The 22,094-nt window shown below is 47.9% G+C and overlaps 2 protein-coding genes across 12 annotated transcripts in view; one reads left to right on the top strand and one right to left on the bottom strand.

The window, feature by feature from the left end:
* Positions 1-22,094, top strand: part of LOC147019669 (histone-lysine N-methyltransferase SUV39H1-like) — a 136,050-nt gene that overhangs the window by 112,889 nt on the left and 1,067 nt on the right. For 10 of the 11 annotated variants that reach the window (XM_085894277.1, XM_085894276.1, XM_085894274.1 and 7 more), the window contains 3 exons: positions 1,673-2,335; positions 8,597-8,743; positions 13,316-13,445. In XM_085894277.1, coding sequence (XP_085750403.1) covers positions 1,673-2,335; positions 8,597-8,743; positions 13,316-13,445 — 940 coding nt within the window. The remainder of the gene's footprint in view (positions 1-1,672; positions 2,336-8,596; positions 8,744-13,315; positions 13,446-22,094) is intronic. The other variant, XM_085894279.1, reaches the window with a different exon arrangement.
* Positions 13,450-22,094, bottom strand: part of DCLRE1C (DNA cross-link repair 1C) — an 89,960-nt gene continuing 81,315 nt past the window's right edge. Inside the window, exon 14 of the mRNA XM_085894288.1 lies at positions 13,450-14,715. Within this exon, the coding sequence (XP_085750414.1) occupies positions 14,393-14,715 (323 nt within the window). The 3' untranslated portion in view covers positions 13,450-14,392. The remainder of the gene's footprint in view (positions 14,716-22,094) is intronic.

Below are 22,094 nucleotides of genomic sequence, written 5' to 3'. Positions count from 1 at the left end.
TTATGGGTGCTAAATTGCAGTCGGTGAAAAACTTGTACCTTCAAATTCACACCCAGCTAAAATGAGAATGATGGTGGATTAATCTTTCAATAATGCAAAAGGTTTTCTTTTGCTTTAACTTTCTTAGGGACATTGTAAAAATAGGGATGGGAGTTTGGGAGATGAGGGTTAACAAGGTGTGAGGTGTGCGTGTGTCCATCCTCCATAACTGCAAAACCATGAAACCGAGTGGGCCAAAATCTTGTGTGCATACCAAAGGAACTCAAAGGAAATGCATGATTGCAAATTCGGTATTTGGGTAAATTTAAACACCCCTTTTGAAGATAATGAAAGGTGCTTATCCTTGGTCAGCCCAACTTCACCCCACAAGGATCTTCCCTGCCATTTTGATTCGGCCTACTAAAAATGCTTTGCCTTGGAAACACGATCTACTCTCATGGACAAATTTAAGTATATAATCCAAATATAATTTCAGATTGGAGGATCGGATCTCGTGAACTAAATAAGTGTCATAACCGAGAGTGAAATCTGAAAATGTTAAGAAAATACCGATTCTTATAACTAAGCATATAAGCGTATTTATTCAAAAAGAAGGCTCTGCTTCCATCTTCTCCATATTTACACAAGAACATGTGAAATTGCCAAAGCATAAAACTTAACTTTTTCTCCTGTTACGACAATTGTATTCATTGAAGAAAAGATGAAGGAATATGGCCGAAGAGTTACTTCATTGAGCGGAACAAAAATATTTTTTAAAACAGGGGAAAGCTCCCTGCTGTGTGAGGAGTGAGCATGGCAACTGCAGCTTGGTTCTCCATGGGGAAATCCCCGGAGTTTGGAAGGCAAAATACATTTGCTTTGTTTGAAAGGGATTAGAATGAGTAAAGTGAACTATGAGTTCAAGAGAGTATTGAAAAAATGCTTTCAGTGGCTACAAAGCAATGCATCCCCACTCCACGGCAGGATGGCCAAGAGGTATGCATGTGCGCTCCAAGCTGTCTAGCCTGGGTTCAAATAATCCTGGTGTTTTAAAGGCAGGGTGATTGATTAATCAATGCATGCGCCGTTCCTCGGATGGACTTTAAACTGGACATCACCTCTGCCAGAATTAGTTGGTGGACATTAATGATCCCTTCACGGTGTCCTTTGTGAAGAGTAGGGTGGCTAACTCTGGCATCCTGGCCAAATTCCAAATTACTGCTCTGACCTGCAGGGGCACTGCATCAGCAATACTGCCACCCCTTCAGGCAATGATGCTATTCGCAGGGTTGTGCTGCACAGGAAAAAAGAAAATGACCAGACCCTAATGTATAGGTTAGTTGACTAGTATTTTGTTGTTGCAATATTTGAAATCATTTACTGTTTGAAAAATTTCCACTCTCTTTTTTTCTGTCAGGAATGCATTCCCCATTTAATACAGTTAAACATCGATGGGATTTTGAAGTTCGATTTATACTATTTAAATTTAAACAATGTATTGTGTTTTTCATTCTCTTTCTCTCCATCAAAGTGACTGGTGGTATTTGCTAGTACAGTACTTCCTAAAACTCTTTTCAGCAGAACCAAAGAGTCCATTAATTGCAAATCCCTGCAATCCATGTTACCCACTCCCCGCCCCCCCCACAATTTTTTTTCCTTTTCACAAACTCAGCTACTTTTTGCTTTTATTCAGGGGAAAGAGTTTTACTACGTCAAGTGGAAAGGCTGGCCGGAGTCAGAAAACACGTGGGTGGCAAAACGAAATTTGCATTGCTCCAAACTGCTCCGCATCTTCCATAATGACTTGATCCGGATTATCGGGAAAGAGTTCATGCAATCGCCTACATGCACGCTACCATCGGCTGCCACCAATTTTATGTTATGCCGAGGAAAGCAATTGGATGACCTTGCTCGATGGGAGGAAGAGATCAACAAACTCAAGAACCACCAGCATCGCATTGTCGTTGAGAACAATGTTGACCTCGAAGGTCCACCTAAAGCTTTCCATTACATTAATGATTATCAAGCAGCAGAGGGCGTTACACTTGTGGAAGAGCCGATCATCGGCTGCTCCTGTGAGGACTGCTATGCGGAGCGTGAGAGCAATTGCTGTGCCAACATCGCGTTTATGCCTTTTGCTTACTCCAAGACCAGGCACGTACGGCTCAAACCCGGGCAGCCCATATACGAATGCAACACATTATGCCACTGTGGTTCCAACTGCCCCAACCGTGTGGTGCAGAAGGGCATTGTCTACGACCTGTGCGTGTTCCGCACAGACAACGGGCGTGGATGGGGTGTGCGTACATTGCATCGCATCTTGAAAAACAGTTTTGTCATGGAATATGTCGGGGAGGTGAGTGATCTGGTTGTGCTGGTGTTACACAATGTTTTTTTTTCTGATGCTGATTGGTTCACATTTGCTGTTCCAATACGTTGTGCCTCTTACTTTCCTGATAAGGCCTTAGTTATTTTATAACTTGGTTTACTGATCCGCCGACGGTATATTTGCCGAAATGAAATATAAATATAAAACACATTTTTAGCCTTTTATATTTATACATTTTCCGCCGAAGGTGCAAAAGTTTCAAAACCCGAAATGTAAACGTCGGCATTTATTTTCAAAATATAATTTCGTGCGCGCGCGCCAAAATGCCGAGTCACCTTTAACCGAGCTGCGCAGTAGAACTGCGCAGTCGTCTTCGGTCATGGCATCTGAGCAGTGGCCAGCGTGATTCAGATTGACTGTGGTTTCTGAGGCAAAAGTGATTGTTAAGAAGTATGTCAGCGGTATAAATTTGAGTGACTGTATTGGTGATTTAATCACGCAACATCTTGACGACAAATATTCTGGCCGAACAATTGCATCAATTCAGTGCAGCAGCAGGGATCATTCGCACGCTACTCTCGATCGTGCCGATTTTGTTTCCATCGAAAGTTGTACACCGCTGTTCTTATTGAAAGATTTCGGTGCTAAGTACGTCAAAGTTTCCCTGCGAGATGCTGATATTCAGCCTTCAATGGACCAGAAATCAGCCTTTGATGTGCTCATGAGGATGGGGAGACGGTCCGATCAGATGCCCGCTGAAAACTAAGCTGGTTATGGCTCTGATTGACCGTTTTGAGCGTGTTGACTCCGAGTAGACACCTTTTTAAAATCATATCCAGCACTATGCACTGGTGTGCACGCACACATCTATGACTTGGACAGTAATTTTTTCAGCATTGTTTCCATTTGTTTGATGATCCAACAGGTTTCTTTCAGAAAAACATGCCAGACCATATTGTAAAAACAAGTTTTAATCCTTCTTTATTGTTTTTCACATCAGATGATACAGTGAACAATGGCATCCTGCATTTGAATGGTTTTCCATCTTCAATGTTTACTTAGATCCTCCTGGTCCAGGATTTATATCCCACCCCCCCCCCCCACCGACCCTTGTCTTTTCCATGGAACATCCGAAAAAAAATCATGAAAATATATAATTTCTAAAAATTGAAATTATATTTATATTTATATTTCAACCTACCCACCCCACATTTTAGCTGAAGAACTGCATAAACCAAGTTATAAAATAACTCAGGCCTAAGAGAAGATGTAAAATTTGCTCCAAAAAGTGAAGCTTCTTTGTTTAACACTTCAAGTGATATTCTTTTATAAGGGGCAATCTATATATTGCATACACATAATGGTATAATCCTTTGACCATTATCAACTCTTTGGGTTTTCACCTTGAGTTCTGTTGACATGAAATGAGTTGTATGCAAATTTGAAGAAAATAGGTAAATTGAGGAAGGGAAGAGGAAAGAAATGGTTGTTGATTTGAGGAATATGATGCCTTTGTCTTGTTTGAATCGGATGATTATTATGAATTGCTCTGCCATTATGAAATGGTTTCTGCTTCATGCGGTATAGATGAGTCCTGCCTGCTCAGCTCTTCCAAAGCTTCGTCTACCAGCCAGTTTATTTTCAGCCCCTCTGTTGTAACTTAGTTTTGTTTACATGGTTGAACATTGTTACGTTTATTGCAACACCCAAGTGTCCTGTAGCTTTTGTTTACTTTCTATTTGTAACTTTGGTTTTTTTCCAGTATAGGCTTTATGAGAAACTAGTTTCCATCCCCATCTCTCTATTCATTGACCCCCCCACCCCTTTACTTTCTACCACTCAGGTGTGTTTACTGTAATCTCCCTGTTCCCCTTTAATCCTCCATCAGTGTGTTGACCTACTGCCCTCTGTTGTTTCGCTCCTGCGTGAAGCCAGATTTCTGTGCACAACTATTTTGTTATTATTTTGTTAATATTGAAATTATTTATTTGATTTTTCTTCAATACCTGCCTCTCCCCACCCCTCTAAAAAAACAAAACAAAAATATAACACTTGGAATACCTGAAAGCTTGAGTGGGGTGGAGGTCGGTCCCGAAGGCTTTGCCCCAATCCCATCATCCGGTAAGCTGCCCTACAAAGGGCAGCTGCACAGGAGGTACTCCCACGGAGTGCATTTTCAGTTTGATACCGTGTTGTCAAAAGGGGAAATGAACTGTTTGCCACTTCATTTAATTGTATCGGTTTGTTTTTCACATGAACAGTTCATTTTGAAAGCCTTCCGAAACTAAAGGAACCATTTTGAAAAATATACCCTACATGTTGGACAAACTAATTTAAATTTCAACGAGAGAGGAATCAAAGATTACAGACCCTCACTAAGACTTTTGTGTGGTTTTATAGTTCATATTTAACAGACGTACTCACATTGTAATCTACTACATAAATGGCAGTCCTTCTGTTCGTTTGTTTGTAACCAATAAGCTCCTAGACCAGTGAACCGATGTTGATGAAACTTTACACACATATAGACCTTAAATTCAGCTCCAGGATGCGCTAAGTGGCTTTCCATAAAAATGATAAAAAATATACAGTATATTAAAAAATAAAAAAATAAAATTTCCATTTTAAAAAAATGGCTTTCGAATAGTGTGCCGGTGTATTAATCGTAACAAAAGGCTTCATGGTTAAAAACGCTAGGGTTTTTTGAAATACAAAATGTTCGTATTCATTGACTTTTTAAACATACACATTCTCCTCCTGTTATTTGAATTCTCGAACTGCACGTGCACGGCAACAGCTAACTGCTGATCGATCTGCTCATGAAAGAGCCAGGCAAGCGGAGTCAGTCGCAGAGAGAGAGCGTCGCCTAACTGCTGATATATCTGCTCATGAACGAGCCAGGCAAGCGGAGTCAGCTGCAGAGAGAGAGAGCGTCGCCTAACTGCAAATAGAGCGTCACACCGGGCGAGAGAAGCACAAAACTCGCGTTCCAGCTTTCTAGGTCCGGGTTTTGGCAGGACGTCTAGGACAGTTGCCACTGCTGCTAGAAACATTGAGTGGCTCAAGGCCGCCTTCAACTATGACCTCTCTGAGGATTATGGCAGCATAAAGCCTTCCTTCCATAAATCTGAGGAATAAAAGAAGCCTTCCTAATTTTCTCCATACAACTAATGCCTCAGTCGAACAAGCGTGAGGAAAATAGGGCAAATTTCCCGGGTATTACCGGGTACTTCAGCTCGTTGTAGATATTTTTATCGAGGTACTCGGTTGAAAAAAGATATAAACAAGCCGGTAGGCGACGAGGGATCCGCAAGGATCGAAGCGCTGGATACGATGCTTTTCATTCTGACCGATCCACCGACGAAGATTCATTGCCAAGACGTATTGGTTCACATACAAGTGTTCCTCTGCCTGGCAAGATTTTTCCTATTGCGTATTTTGCCAACTGGCACTCGTCAGGGTGGAGATGGAGGAAAGTGTAAATGACAAAAAATGTTCTACCAACCATGTTCTATCACCAAGCCAAGACGCTTTCATTTACGTCTAACCGTTTCGCCGTGATGATATTGATTTATAAGGGATCTCTCGCGAATCCCAATATTGCCTCAAGAGGAGTTGAATTGGAGATGCAGTTGATGTTCAGATCACATGTTATCAAAATTCATTGAATCATCAAACTAAAATATAGTCACCAGCCCGAAGACCGGGCTCTTTGTACAAGAGGGTGTTAGTGATCGTTGGTACAATCTAATCGAAGAAGTAGCTGGCCAATCCGAGGGCGTTTGATTCTCGACTGACGTCACTGATGACGAATGACAGCTTCCAACCATCGATGACTTTGTCGACTCATAAAAAGATGTCGGCTGGCCATTCTCGACCCCAGAGCAAAGCTCTGGGAACGAGCGTGAGTTGGCCGCTATGAGGCCGATCCCAAAACTGAGTTATGATTGCTCGAAGCGGTCACGTGGTCAAATTTTCATTGTTTTGGCACCGATCGGTGGTTTTGGTTGTAAAATTCTCAGCGTTTTTCATCGTATTCTACACGTGTTTTGTCTTCATAATGGTGTGAACAATTCTTGAGGTTCTATTACATATATTTCCAGAAGCACAGCGAAGCAAAGGTTTCAGAAAACTGTGAAAATTGTCTTCTTTCGTTGTGAAATTCGTCGGTGAAATATTTCGGAAATCGAATGTAAGCCTTGCTCTGATTGGACGTGAGTGGCGACATGCGCAGTGCGCACTCGCCTGTGAGGAGAAATTTGTCACGCTCGTTCCCAGAGCTTTGCTCTGGGGTTGAGAATGTCGGCTGGCTATTTCATGAAACAAATAAAGTATCATACTATACTGAACAAAAATATAAATGCACCAAGCGATTGTTACTATTTTACCTCGAACTCATTAATACTAAATCTTCACAACAATTTGGTTATAGAATCCATGACAATTGAGCATTAAATTTCAAAGAGTTCCTTGAGAATTCTGGCGACAGTCTTTGCGCTACAACAGCCGATACAACCGAGGTGTCACTGTCAGAGTTCACACAGTCAGTAGTGGGTGTTGGCCTCCCTCAAGCGGTTACGCACCGTCTGGGCTGAAATGCGCCTGTAATGCAGCCCGACAGTCTCATCGGCAGTCCTCGTGGCCGGTCGGAGTCGATCCCGGAGATGTTGCAGCCTCATGTGACGATCCTGACCGGCGGTGGTCACACGTGGTCGCCGGGCATGTGGGCAGTTCACGGTGCTTCCAGTCTCTCTGAGGCGTGTTCTCAGGCGGCTAATGGTGGAGTGGTGGACATTGAAGTGTGCTGCAACGGCCCGTACTGACGTCCCAGCATTCAGCATGCCAATGGCACGCTCCCTCAAGATTTGTGACATCTGTGGCATGTTGACATTTGGCACCAGTCCACATTTTGGGGAGGCCTTTTATAGGGCAAGCTATAGGGAGTGTTTGTGTCCTGGTCACGCTCACTGACCATCACTCTGTCAAGCCCCATGGTGCTGATGGGAAGGATTACTCAACGTGCGAGTCCACACACTCAGAGTGGTCAATTTCAATGGGAACATCTGTCTTGAGCAAAACAAAGGAACCATTGCTCAAACATATCATCGGTTTGACCATTTTCCCATAATGGCAATCTTGACTGAGATATTTAGGTTGGTGCGTTTATATTTTTGTTCAGTATAGATGGGGATGCAAGGAATAGGCAGGAGTTGGTCTGGTCGCTCTACCTATCATAGAAGCCGCGCTACGTCAGTTACCGTTTGGGTTCTTAAAATGTGGTTTTTCGGCCGCTGCATAGCAACGGGTGGTTGCTTAGCAATGAAACTCAAACGTGCACACTCCCAGCCCATATGGCACCTGTTCGCCAAGTTTCATCGGAATCGGTTTGCTGGTTTGTGCTGTGGAGCCTCGTGTTGCAGACACACACACACACACACACACACACACACACACACACACACACACACACACACACGGAAAACCTGACAATAACCGATATCTAGCGAATCCCAACATAAAAATTGTGGTCTACGTTAACACATTCTGTGCGGACAAATGGACCCAAATGCAATCCTCTCTCTGGTGAGGGTAGCAATGGATTCTCTGAACCAGGAGTTAAGAAAGTGCAAGTTTAATTACTGCCTGTTCACTTGCTGTTCCTTAAAAAGAAGTATTTAAATTACATATCGGTACTTTTAATTGTTTAAATGGCTGCTGCTGGATGAGCCACAGTACCAAATCTTAATACAAAGCCTGGGAGAAAAAGAAAAACATATTGGGAAGAAATAAAAGTAGAGGAAGGAAGGATATATTGGCTTCCATTGAAGTAGGGGTTGTTAAACATGCAGCCATTCTTTGCATATAATATGTAAATATCCACAAAGGCAAGGTGTGTGTGTGTGTGTGTGTGTGTGTGTGTGTGTGTGTGTGTGTGTGTGTGTGTGTGTGTGTGTGTGTGTGTGTGTGTGTGTGTGTGTGTGTGTCCTTTCGCCTGGGATCTTCTCTCAGGTTGATGTGCAAATTGAAAGGTTCACACTACATCGGCATAATGCAACCAGATTCATATTTTACTATTCTTATTAAAGGAAGCAATAGCTTTTGTGTTATTACAAAAGATTTATAGGATTTTAAAGCCTGTGGTTCTGCACCACATGCTTGGGGCAGTTGGAACCACATGGAAGTTAAAAGTGAATTGTGTGATTAAGCTTTGGAGCTCTTTAAGTGATGCAGAGACAGGTTGTAGACGAGGCTGGTTTTGTACCTTTCATTCCTGTTTTGTTTCACCAGATAATTACGTCTGACGAGGCGGAACGTCGAGGTGTCTTCTACGACTGCCTGGGAACGACATACCTGTTTGATCTTGACTTTTTCAAGGACGAATACACAGTTGATGCGACATACTATGGAAACATCTCGCACTTTGTGAACCACAGTGTAGGTTTATTACCACTTGGTTAGATTCTTCTGCACGGCAACGAAGTCTGCTAAATCTGGGTTGTTAATTTTCGGTGCATCTGTTATTATTTTATTGTGCAAGAAAACCTAATTTGTCATTGCTTAACAGTGAAGGAACTCTAAAATAAGCAATCGTACCATAAACCTTCGTTCTACAAGTGTCACTAATTGGTGCATAATCTAAACCAACATTGTTGTTTTTTTTTTTTATTGCTAAAGACTTCAAATATTAATCCTGACTATTTTTCAATGTGGTTTTAATTTTAAAAATGTACTTAAACTCAGAGGTGATGTTGAGTGTACATTACTACATTTCAAAGTGTATGTGTACATAACTTCTTCAAAGTGTACTTGTACATCATGACTTCTCAAGGAAGAGGTTAATAAAATAAAAATCTCAAGAATTTCCTCAGCCTTCACACTAATTAATTACGGACACAGGCATTTCATTACCAAGCCAATTTTGGTCGCCTCCAATCTTTATTTACTTCACGTAATATATGAATTGCATGTCCATCAGTTTGTTTATAAGCCGTGAAAAGTCAGGCAAAAACCAAAAGTTTTAAAATTTCTTTCATTTTAATTAAAAAACAATATTTTCTTTCCTCAGCAGTATGAGAGCATAATTTCATTGGGTAGTGTATAGTAGACCTCTGCCGCAATCACTGCAAACAAAACGTACATTACCTCTTTTCCTCTGCATGAGTGGTCATTAAAATGTAGGTCTACCTTTGCTTCCTCAAAACAGTATCTTCCTTTTCATTATAGACTCCTTCAGACTTCAAATGTAAACCAGAGGCATGTTCCAAGGCAAGGCATTTTTGATTTGACCGAAACAAAATGGCTGGTTAAGACCCATGCAAGGTGAATGTGGGCTAACCAAGAGTAAGCCTGTTTTTGTTTTTCATGATGAGATGAGTTAATTATCTTCAAAAGGGATGTTTAAATTTACCCAAACACCCAGTTTTCATTCATGCTCTCTTGCACTTCCCTTGGTGTGCATGCAAAGTTTTGGGCTGCTGAATTTTATGGTTTTGGAGTTATGGAGGACACTCACTGACATTTATCATGAAAGATAGATCTATACTAGTTTGTTTGTTTGTGCGTGCTCGTGCACACCAGTATGTCTCCTCCATAAACTCCAAAACTATAAAACCTCGCACCCTGAAACTTTGCATGCATACTAAGAAAACTCCAAAGATGTTCATGACTGCAAATTGGGTATTTCTGTGAATTAAAACCACTTTTGAGGAAAATTAACGGTCTTATATAATTATATCCCTCATCAAGCGATCTTCTGCCACCTCGCGCTCTGGGGTCTCAGGGTGTTTCCTGGGTAACTTCGCTGGGGTCTGAAGCCGCCATGTTTTTTTGGTCTGCTCAATTATGTCTTGACTCGGAACAGGCTGCAACGATAGTTTTTTTTATTATTATTATTATTTTTTTTTTTTCACTTTTCTCACTTATATTATCGAATGCCTGTTCATTGTAGCTACATATCTCTGGGTACATTGCAATGCTTCTAAATGCCCAGACGTCAGCGTTCTTGGCTTTATTTCATTTCCGCACACGAATAACAGATAATCTCTTTAACTAAAGACCCGGTCACACCTTGACGTTTTAGCCAACGTATGCCGATTTTGAATTTTTTTTTCTAAAACGCTGGCACACGTTGAATATGTTATGGGTAAGTTTTGATAACATTGAGAGCACGCTGAAAAACACTGCCATACGTCGTTGTACGCTGGCTTTAAACGTTGTACTTTTTGGTTGTCCTCAAATTTTTTCATGCTTGAAATTTCACGACGTATGCCGGCGTATGACTCGCACGTTCCGCTACGCTGGCCACAAGTTGTATGCACGGTCTGCGATCGTTGACAGACGTCAACGCATGCTACTTGTAAGTTAATCATAAGTTGAGACAGCCGAGGTAATGTTTAGCGTACCCGAAACTTATTTCTAACCTATGATTAACGTGTTGTTGGCACGTTACGCGATCGTTGCCACACATCGACAGACGTTACTTTTAAGTTACTCATCGGCTGAAAGACGTCGGTATAATGGATCGTCCTTGCGTCAGCGTCCACGGCCACGGCCAGGACACTTATTTGCAGCATTCTTCAAACTTTTCTTCGGCATGACGAGGATGTTCACACTTCGATGTCTAGCTTGGCTATGATTCCAATTGTCCATCGGCAGCGTCTATTTAAAATAGTCGAGTTTGAGCGTTTTAACACGTTCAGAAGAAACGCTTCAAATTTCAAAACCCCAGCGTCAAAAAACAAAGGCGAGTGACAGCAATTTAAATCGTTCATTGTAAACAATGAAAATAGCTGAGTGGTACCGTTTAAAAATCGTTGAGTGTAAAAAAATCGAATTGTTGAGCGCAAGCGTCTACTTTCAATAGTGGGGTTTGAGTGATTTAGCACGTTCAATAGAAACGATTAAAATTTCCGAGCGCCAGCGTCAAAAAACAAAGGCGAGTCACAGCAATTTAAATCGTTCATTGTAAACAATGAAAATAGCTGAGTGGTACTGTTTAAAAGTTGTTGAGTGTAAAAAAAAATCCAATTGTTGAGCGCAAGCGTCTACTTTCAATAGTGGAGATGCAGCCATTTAAATCGTTGAGTGGCAGCCTATGAATAGCAAACCCTACGTCACCAGCAAAGATAAACTGCCGCACGATATGGATAAGTTAGGCTATCGTTGGGCATAGTTTGTGAACGCCGGCTTCACGATAATTATTCGTTGGTATATCGTATCTATAAGTAATCAAAGCGCTCTATGCACATTATTAGTTCATTGTGCATTTGTCCAACCCGTTATGAATAGACCTAAATCGTAAAAACAAGCTATAGCTCATTGTTGAAAAAGCCCCATAAAAAATTATCCGCGAAGAACTTCGAACAATGGTGAAAAGATGTCTCCTACCCGTGGACACGTGGACGCAAGGACGATCCATCATAACCCACACCCTCCCCCTCACACTCACCTACTACTGCCAACATGAACAAACTACTACTACTACTAATACTAATAATGATACTGATACTGTTACTGCTGACATGGACATCGACTCAAAAAGGACTCGAAAACACTGTTGGGTTCCCCTTTTATGAGCAGCATTTTTATATACCAATTCCCAAAACCGCTGGGAACACGTCTTTATATGGCAGTTGTAAGCGAGAAACACGTTCATTTATTTTTTTTGTCGACCGGAAGACGTCATTGGAATACGTCTACATACGTCGATGTGTGTTGGGACTACGTAAAGAATTGGTTCAAAGCACGTCAAACACAAGTTAGAAATAAGTTTCGCGTAAAAAAAGACATTACCACGACGTTTTTCGACTTATGAGTAGCTTATAAGTAGCCTTTGTGGACGTGTGTAAGCGTCCACATATCGTGTGTAAAACTTATCCCCATCGCATGCGGAACATGTGTCATACGCCGAGTACATCGTAAAATTTTGAACATGTTTAAAATTTGTTGACGTACTCTACTTACTACGACGTATGATAGCGTACTTTAGCGTTCTACTCACATATACCAAACTTACTCATACCGCATTTGACGTGCCCCAACGTTTTAGACACATTTTTCTTAGGTCGGCATACGCTGGCAAGATCGCCAAGGTGTGACCGCGATGTTGTCACTTCCATTTCTACGGCAGTTATGATTCGAATCGTTGTGCGTCAGCCTTTTAATAGGCTACGTCACGACATCGTTGGCGACGCGTACAACGCGCTATGCCTAAGTTAGACTATCGTTGGGCATCGGTTGTGTAGGCCGACAACAGGTTCAGCATTCGTTGGTATAAGTTATCTATAACACAACGAAACGTTCTGTGTCCGTTACCAATGCGTTATACATAAGACCAAGTCGCTATGAATACGTCCGAATCTATAAAAAAAACATAAAAAGTTCAACGTAAGCCAGCGTTTTACATACATTTTAATACGTTGCCATCGCTGGCTAAAACGTCAAGGTGTGACCGGGCCTTAAGCAAAATTTAAGCTCCAGATTTGAAGGTATCAGCAGTTCTGACCCCTAAATTTAAGTTCCAGATTTGAAGGTATCAGCAGTTCTGACCCCGAAAAAAAAAGTGTTGATTTGTCCAATTTGAACATAGTTTAGACATTCAGACATCTCGATTGCTTGCCAACCATTCAATTAGAGTACTTTCTTGAGTGCTTATGTCGCTTGCCAAGCGCCTGACAGTGGATTCAACTATGCCTCGACTATTCCATTTCCATCTTCACTGTTATTCCATACAGAATCATTTTGATGAGACAGTATGAATCGTAATTAACATGTTACCGCACGTCTGCCTTCCCTTCCCCCACCCTTCCTTACTCTCCCCCTTCCTCTCTATCCCCCATCCCTCTCTCTCCACCTTTCTCTCCCCCCCCCCCTTCACCTTCTCATTATTTGTCAGCGAAGTGATAGATGGTATTTGCTCGTAATAAATAAAGACTGAATGTTACTCAAGTTTTTTTTTTTTTAATTTGATTTTTATTTTGTAATTAATTTTTATTTGTTTTTGCTCAGTGTGAGCCAAACCTGCAGGTGTACAATGTATTTATTAACAACCACGACCTTGGCCTACCACGCATTGCGTTCTTCACTACCCGAGATGTACGTGTCGGGGAGGAGTTGACATTCGACTACAACATGAAAGGTGATGTGTATGCCAGTCTTGCTGGTTTGCACTGTTCAAGTTTTGTTTATTGTAAAAGTTGTTTGATTAAAGGAAAGTCATGATATGACATCATCTTTAACGGCAGAAAACATAATGAAGAAAAAATAATGACCACGGTAAAAAAAGAGGAAGCACAGTAATCTACATAAGTTTAACGTTCATGGGGAACAAGGTAACATTCATGGGGATAGAAAGGGTCACAGCGCTGTCCCACCACCTTGAAGCTTTGGAGAGAAGAGTGGGATTGAGCTACTCCCTGCAGGCAGTTCCATAATCAGGAGTTAACAGGAACCCAAAATGGAAGTTGGCAGTGAGCATGTTTTTATCCCAACGTTTGACTCTGTCAATAGGAGTGGTTTTCAAATTGTTTTCTCCTCATCCTCCTCCGAACACACGTCATTTCTGTGATTGGTCGTCAGACCGTCCACGAGATCAGTAACCAATCACTGCTCGAGCGCTTCAGACAATCATAGTGAGGCCACACCCAGGCACATGGTCAGTCAGTCTTCACCGTTTAAAGTCACACACCACGGACATGTCTTTAAGATATGGATAGATTTGTTTTTCTGTCATCTTACATTGTGTAATCAAGCTGACAGGAATTTGTATCCACATTTATTTTATCGAAGAAGTCGACGTCATGAAATGCAAGGGGTGGGGGTCGCACATAGTCGCCATCTTGTTATGTTTGGTAATTGGCTATGTAAGTATTATCAACATCATTTAATAATCGATTTTTATTTGACCTCGCGATCATTCATGGTATTCAGCTTGTATTATCTTGTAATCGGCTGCGCAAGTATCATCAACATCATATAGTAATCGACTTTTATTAGACACCCATTCATGGCATTCATTGTTATTATTTTTTTTACATTGTCTGGAAATCGGCTGTCCAAGTATCAACATAATTTGGGAATCAGCTTTCATTCAATGTTGGGGTCATTCATGGTATCCAGCATTTTTTTTTTCGTGATAAGAGCGAAGCTCATGAAAGAGCGAGGTTTAAATGCCATCCCATGAAAGCATGTGCAGTCAGCATGGATTTTGGAAGTTAAACCAAGAGGGGATTGCTGGAAGAACGTGTGCATCCTGGAGTTGATGGAAAGGGTTGGAGGACAGAGTGGACAGTGCATTGTTGGAGAAGATGTGGAAAAGAATAGACGCCACGAACCTGCCTGCAGAAAGCAACAGACCTTGTGCTTTGACTTCATCGCTGGAGGTTCCAATAATGTTGAACACATGCATTCTAGTAGAGAGGGGGAGAGGTGGAGAGGGAGAGAGAGATCGGGGAGAGGGAGGGAGAGAAAGAGTTAGGGAGAGAGAGAGGGAGGGGAAAGAGGGAGGGAGGGAGGAGAGAGAGAGACAGGGGGTGAGAGGGAGGAGGGAGAGGAGGGAGAGAGGAGAGGGGGGAGAGAGAGAGAGAGAGAGCGGGAGGAGAGAGAGAGAGAGAGAGAGAGAGAGAGAGAGAGAGAGAGAGAGAGAGAGAGAGAGAGAGAGAGAGAGAGAGAGAGAGAGAGAGAGAGAGAGAGAGAGAGAGAGAGAGAGAGAGAGAGAGAGAGAGAGAGAGAGAGAGAGAGAGAGAGAGAGAGAGAGAGAGAGAGAGAGGGAGGAGAGAGGAGAGGGAGAGGGAGAGGGAGAGGGAGGAGAGGAGAGAGAGGAGAGGGAGGGGGAGGAGAGAGAGAGGGAGGGAAGGGGGGAGAGAGAGAGAGGGAGGGGAGAGAGAGGAGAGAAGAGGGAGGGGGAAGAGAGAGAGAGGAGGGGGAGAGAGAGAGGGAGGGAAGGGGAGAGAGAGGAGAGAGGGGAGAGGAGAGAGGGAGGGGGAGAGAGAGAGAGGAGAGAGAGGGAGGGGGAGAGAGAGGAGAGAGAAGGGGAGAGAGAGGGAGGGGGGAGAAGAGAGGAGAGAGGGGAGAGAGAGAGAGAGAGAGAGAGAGAGAGGAGAGAGGGGGAGAGGGGAGAGAGGAGAGAGGAGAGAGAGGAAGAGGGGGAGAGAGAAGGAAAGGGAGGGAGAAGAGGAGAGAGGGGGAGGAGAGAGGAGAGAGAGAGGGAGGGGGAAGAGAGAGAGGGGGGGGAGAGAGAGGAGGAGAGAGAGGGAGGGGGAGAGAGAGAGGAGAGAGAGGAGGGGGAGAGAGGAGAGAGAGAGGGAGGAGAGAGGGAGGAGAGAAGGAGGGGGAGAGAGGAGGAGAGAGAGAGGGAGGAGAGAGAGAGAGAAGGGAGAGGAGAGAGAGAGAGGGGGAGGAGAGAGGGAGGAGGGAGAGGAGGAGAGAGAGGGAGGGGGGAGAGAGAGGAGAAAGAGAGGAGAAGAGAGAGAGGAGGAGAAGAGGAGAGAGAGAGGAGAGAGAAGGGAGGGGAAGAAGGGAGGAGAGAGAGGGGAGGAGAGAGAAAGGAGGGGGAGAGAGAGAGGAGAGAGAGAGGGAAGGGGGAGAGGAAGAGAGAGAGAGAAGGAGAAAGAAAGGGAGAGAAGAGAAGAGGAGAGAAAGAGGAGGAAGGGAGAGAGAGAAAGAGAGGAAGGGAGGAGAAAGAGAGAAAGAGGGAAGGGAAGGAGGAAGAGGAAGGGAAGAGAAGGAGAGAGAAGGGAAGGGAGAGAGGAGAAGGGAAGAGAGAGAGAGAAGGGAGGAAAGGGAAAGGGAGAGAGGGAAGGAGAAGAGGAGGAGGAAAGAGAGAGAAAGAGAGAGAGAGAGAGAGAGGGAGAGAGAGGAGAGAGAGAGAGAAAGGGAGAGAGAGAAAGGGAAGAGAGAGAGAGAAAGGGAAGAGAGGAAAGGAAAGAGAAGAAAGAGAGAAAGGAAGAAGAGAGAGAGAGAGAGGAAGAGAGAGAGAGAAAGGAAAGGGAAGAGAGAGAAGAAAGAGAGAAAGGAGGGGAGAGAAAGGAAAGAAGGGAGGAAGAGAGAGAAAGAGAGGGGAAGAAAGAAAGGAAAGAGAGAGAGAGAAAGGGAAGGGAAGAGAAAGAGAGAGAGAGGAGGAGAGAGGAAGAAAGGAAGGGAAAGGAAAGAAGGGAGAGAAAGGAAGAAAGAAAGGGAAGAAGAGGAGAGAGGAGAGAAAGGGAAGGAGAGAGGAAAGGAAGGGAAGAGAGGAAGGAGAGAGGGAAGGGAAAGGAAAGAGGAGGGAGAAAGAAGAGGGAAAGGAAGGGAGAGAGAGGAAAGAGGAAGGGGAAAGAGAGAGGAGAGGGAGAGGGAGGGGGAGAGAAAGGAGAGAGAGGGAGGGAGGAGGAGAGGAGGGGAGAGAGAGAGAGAAAGAGAGGGAGGGGGGAGAGAGGAGAGAGAGAGAGGGAGGGGAGAGAGAGAAAGAGGGAGGGGGGGAGAGAGAGAGAGGGAGGGGGGAGAGAGAGAGAGAGAGAGGGAGAGAGAGGGGAGAGAGAGGAAAGAAAGGGAGGGGGGAGAGAGAGGAGAGAGAGGGAGGGGGAGGAGAGAGAAGGAGAGAAGGGAGGGAGAAGGAGGAGAGAGAGAGGAAGAGAAAGGGAGAGAGAGGGAAGGGGGAGAGAAGGAGAGAGGGAGGGGAGAGAGAGAGAGAGAGGGAGGGGGAGAGAGGAAAGAGAAAGGAGGGGGGGAGAGAGAGAGAAGAGAGAGAAGGGAAAGAGAGAAAGGGGGAGAGAGAGAGGAGAGAAGAGGAAGGAGAGAGAGAGAGAGAGGAAGAAGAGAGGGAGGGGGAGAGAGGAGAGAGAGGGAGGAGAGAGGAGAAGAGGAGGAGAAGGAGAGAGAGGGAGGGGGGAGAGAAGGAGAAAGGGAGGGGAGAAAGGAGAGAGAGAGAGGAGGAGGAGAAGAGGAGAGAGAGAGGAGAGAGAGAGAAGGGAGGAGAAGGGAGGAGAGAAGGAGAGAGGAGGGAGAAGAGGAGAGAAGAGAGGGAAGGGGAGAGAGAGAAAGAGGAGGGGAGAGGAGAGAGAGAGGGAGAAGGGAGGGAGGAGAGAGGGAGGGGAAAGGGAGGGGAGAAAGAGGAGAGAGGGGAGAGAAGGGAGAGAGAGAGGGGAAGAGAGAGAGAGGGAGGGGGGAGAGAGGAGAGAGAGGGAGGGGGGAGAGAAGGGAGGGGGAGGGGGAAGAGAGAGAGAGAGAGAGAGAGAGAGAGAGAGGAAGAAAGAGAAGGAGAAAGGGGAGGAGAAAGGGAGGGAGAGAGAGAGAAGAGAGAGGGAAGAGAGAGAAAGAGAGAGGGGGGAGAAGAGAAAGGAAAGGGAGGAGAAGGGAGGAGGAGAGAAGAGAGGAAGAGAGAGGGAAAGGGAAGGGAGAGAAAGAAAGGGGAAGGGAAGAGAGGAAAGAGAGAGAGGAAGGGAAAGGGAAGAAAGAGAGAGAAAGAAGGAGAGAAAGGAAGGGGAAGAAAGGGAAGAGAGGAAGAAAGGAGGGGGAAGAAAGAGAAAGAGAGAGGAAAGGGGAAGAAGGAAGGGAAGGAGAAGAGAAGAGAGGAGGGAGGAGGGAGGGGGGAGAGAGAGAGAGGGGAGGGAAGGAGAGAGGGAGGAGGGAGAGAGGGAGGAGGGAAGGAAGAGAAGGGAGAGGGGAGGAGAGAGGAGAGAGAGGGAGGAGAAGGGAGGAGAAAGGGAGGAGAGGAGGGAGGGGAGAGAGAAGGAGGAAAGGAAAGAGGAGGAGAAAGAGGAGAGAAGGGAGAGAGAGAGGAGAAAGGGGAGAGAGAAGGGGAGGGGAAGAAGGAGAGGGAGGGAGGGGAGAAGGGAGGAGAAGAAGGGAAGGAGAGAGGAGAGGAGAGAGGGAGGAGAGAGAGGAGAAAGAGGGAGGAGAAGAAGGAGAGAGAGAAAGAGAGAGAGAAAGGGAGGAGAGGAAGGAGAAAGGGAGGAGGAGAAGAGAGAGAAGAGAGAGGAGAGGAAGAGAGAAGGAGGAGAGGGGAGAAGGAAAGGGAGAGAAGGAAGGAAGGGAGGAAGAGAGAGGAAGAGAAAGGAGAGAAAGGGAAGAAAGGAGAGAGGAAAGAGGAGGAGAAGAGAGAGAGAGAGAAGAAAGGAGAGAGGAAAGAAAGGAAAGGGGGGAGAGAGGAGGGAAGAGAGGGAAGGGAAAGGGAAGAAAGAGAGAGAGAGAGAAGAGAGAAGGAAAGGAGGGGAGAAGGGAGAAAGGGAGGGAGGGGGAGGGAAGGGAGGGGGAGAGAGGGAGGGGAAAGGGGAGAGAGGGAGGGGAGAGGAGAGAGGGAGGGGGGAGAGAGGGGAGGGAGGGGGAGAGAGGGAGAGAGGGAGGAGAGGGAGGGGGAGAGAGGGAGGGGGAGAGGGGAAGGAGAGGGAGGGGGAGAGGGGGAGGGAGAGAGGGGAGGGAGGGAGGGGGAGAGAGAGAGGGAGGGAGGGAGAGAGAGAAGGAGAGAGGGAGAGAGGGAGGGGAGAGAGAGAGGAGGGGGGAGAGAGGAGGAGAGAGAGGGAGGGGGGAGAAGAGAGAGAGGGAGGGAGAGGGGGAGAGAGAGGAGGGGAGAGAGGGAGGAGAGAGAGAGGGAGGGGAGGGAGAGGAGAGGAGAGAGAGGGAGGGAGGAGAGAGAGAGGGGAGAGAGAGAGAAGAGAGGGAGGGGGGAGAGAGAGGGAGGGGAGAGAGAGAGAGAGGGAGGGGGGAGAGAGAGGAGAGAGAAGGGAGGGGAGAGAGAGGAGAGAGAGGGAGGGGGGGAGGAGAGAGAGAGGGAAGGGGAGAGAGAGGGAGGGGAGGAGAGAGAGGGAGGGGGGAGAGAGAGGGAGGAGAGAGGGAGGAGAGGGGGGAGAGAGAGAGGAGAGAGGGAGAGAGAGGGAGGGAGGGAGAGAGAGAGGGAGAGGGAGGGGGGAAGAGAGGGAGGAGAGAAGGAGAGAGAGGGAGAGAGAGAGGGAGGGGAGAGAGGGAGGAGAGAGAGGGAGGGAGGGGAGAGAGGAGAGAGAGAGAGGGAGAGAGGGAGAGAGAGGGAGAGGGAGGGGGAGAGAGGAGAGAAGGGAGAGAGGGAGAGAGGGAGGAGAGGGAGAGAGGAGAGAGAGAGAGAGGGAGGGGGAGAGAGGAAGAGAGGGAGGGAGAGGGAGAGAGAGGGAGGGGAGGGAGAAGGGAGAGAGGAGGGGGAGAGAGGAGAGAGAGGAGGAGGGAGAGAGAGAGAGAGAGGGAGAGGGAGAGAGGGAGAAGAGAGGAGAAAGAAAGGGGGGAGGAGAGAGGGAGGGGGAGAAGGGAGAGAGGAAAGAAGAGAGGGAAAGAAGGGAAGGGAAGAGGAGAGAGAAAGGGAAGGGAGAGAGAAAGGGGGGGGGGGAGAGGGGAGAGGGGGGGGGGAGAGAGAGGGGAGGGGGAGAGGGAGAGAGGGGAGGGGGAGAGAGAGGAGAGAGGGGAGGGGGGGAGGAGAGAGAGAGAGGAGAGAGAGGGGAGAGAGAGGAGAGAGAGGGAGAGAGAGGAGAGAGGGAGGGAGGGAGGAGAGAGAGAGAGAGAGGGAGAGGGGGAGAGAGGGAGAGAGAGGGAGAGGGGAGGAGAGGAGAGAGAGAGGGAGGGAGAGAGAGAGAGAGGGAGGGGGGAGAGGGGAGAGAGAGAGGAGAGAGAGGAGGGGGGAGAGAGAGGAGAGAGGGGAGGGGGGAGAAGGGAGAGAGAGGGGAGAGAGAGAGAGGGGAGGGGGAGGAGAGAGGAGGAGAGAGAGGGAGGGGGGGAGAGAGGGAGAGGGAGAGAGAGGAGAGAGAGGAGAGAAGGGAGAGGGAGAGAGGGAGAGGGAGGGGGAGAGAGAGGAGAAAGGGAGGGGGAGAGGAGGAGAGAGAGGAGGGAGGGAGAGAGGAGAGGAGAGGGAGAAGGGAGAGAGGGAGGGGAGAGAGAGGGAGGGGGAGAGGGGAGAGGGGGAGGGAGGGGAGGGGGAGAGAAAGGGAGGGGGAGAGGGAGGGGAGGAGAGGGAGAGGGAGAGAGGGAGAGGGAGGGGGGAGAGAGGGAGGGGGGGAGAGGGAGAGGGAGGGGGGGAGAGGGAGGGGGAGGGGGAGAGGGGGGAGAGGGAGGGGGAGGGGGAGAGAAAGGGGGGAGGGGGAGGGGGAGGGAGAGGGGAGGAGGAGGAGAGAGAGAGGGAGGGGGGAGAGAGAGAAGGGGGAGGGAGAGGGGGAGGGGGGAGAGAGGGGAGGGGGAGGGAGAGGGAGAGAAAGGGGGGGAGAGAGGGGGGAGGGGGAGGGAGAGGGGGAGGGGAGGGGGAGGGGGAGGGGAGGGGGGAGAAGGGAGGAGAGGGGGAGGGGGAGGGGGAGAGAGGGGGAGGGGGAGAGAGGAGGGAGGGGGAGGGAGAGAGAGGGAGGGGGGAGAGAGAGAGGGAAGGGGAGAGAGGGAGGGGAGGGGGAAGAGAAAGAGAGGGAGGAAGAAAGGGAGAGGGAGAGAGGGAGGGGAGGGGGAGAGAGGGAGGGGGAAAGGGAGGGAGAGAAAGGGAGAGGAGAGAGGGAGGGGAGGGGAGAGAGGGAGGGGGAGGGAGGGGGAGAGGGGAGAGAGAGAGGGGAGAGGGAGGGAAGGGGAGAGAGAGGGGGAGAGAGGGAGGGAGGGGGAGAGAGGGAGGGGAGGGGGGAGAGAGGGAGGAGGGGGAGAGAGAGGGAGAGGGAGGGGGGAGAGAGGGAGAGGGAGGGGAGAGAGGGAGGGGGAGAGAGGGAGGGGGAGAGAGGGGGAGGGGAGAGAGAGAGGGGAGGGGAGGGGGAGAGAGGAGGGGAGGGGGGAGGAGGGGAGGGGAGGGGAGGGGAGGGAGAGAGGAGGGGAGGGGAGAGAGGGAGGGGAGAGGGGGAGAGAGGGAGGGAGAGAGGGGAGGGGAGAGAGAGGGAGGGGAGAGAGGGAGGGGAGAGGGGAGGGGGAGAGAGGAGAGGGGAAGAGAGAGGGGGAAGAGGGAGGGGAGAGAGGGAGGGGAGAGAGGGAGGGGAGAGAGGAGAGGGGAAGAGGGAGGGGGGAGAGGGAGGGAGAGAGGGAGGGGAGAGGGGAGGGGGAGAGGGGGAGGGAGAGGGAGGGGAGGGGAGGGGGAGAGAGGGAGAGAGGGAGGGGGAGGGGGAGAGAGGGAGGGAGAGAGGGAGGGGAGAGAGGGAGGGGGAGAGAGGGGAGGGGGGGAGGGGAGAGAGGGAGGGGAGAGAGGGAGGGGGAAGAGAGGGGAGGGGAAGAGAGGGAGGGGGAAGAGAGGAGGGGGAGAGGGAGAGAGGGAGGAGGGGGAGAGAGGGAGGGGAGAGAGGGAGGGAGGAGAGAGGGAGGGGAGAGAGGGAGGGGGAGAGAGAGAGTTTGGGGGAGAGAGGGAGGGAGAGAGGGAGGGAGAGAGAGAGAGGGAGGGGGGAAAGGGAGAGGGGGGAGAGGGACAGGGAGAGGGAGAGAGAGAGTTTGGGGGAGAGAGGGAGGGGGGAAGACAGAGAGGGAGAGGGGTAGAGAGATAGAGAGAGAGATAGAGAGAGGGAGGGGAGAGAGATAGAGAGAGGGAGGGGAGAGAGATAGAGAGAGAGGGAGAGAGATAAAGAGAGGGAGGGAGGAGAGAGAGAGAGAGGAAGGGAGGAGGGAGGGGAGAGAGAGAGGGAGGAGGGGGAGAGAGAGGGAGGAGGGAGGAGAGAGGGAAGGGGAGAGAGGGAAGGGGAGAGAGGGAAGGGGAGATAGGGAAGGAGAGAGACAGAGACAGAGACAGACTGTGAGCAGTCAAACTTGACTGAATTCTGACAGTTTCGTGCTGCTGAGAAATGGATCAACTATTAAGCCACGAATCAACATTCAACAAGGATAGCCAGCTTGCTTAAAATACAAGTCC

The sequence above is a fragment of the Eptatretus burgeri genome, chromosome 9 (assembly GCF_056783735.1).
Source record: "Eptatretus burgeri isolate ZD-2024b chromosome 9, Ebu_testis_v1, whole genome shotgun sequence".
In the NCBI taxonomy this organism is placed as follows: Eukaryota; Metazoa; Chordata; class Myxini; order Myxiniformes; family Myxinidae; genus Eptatretus; species Eptatretus burgeri.
This window is presented reverse-complemented; position numbering and strand designations above follow the sequence as displayed.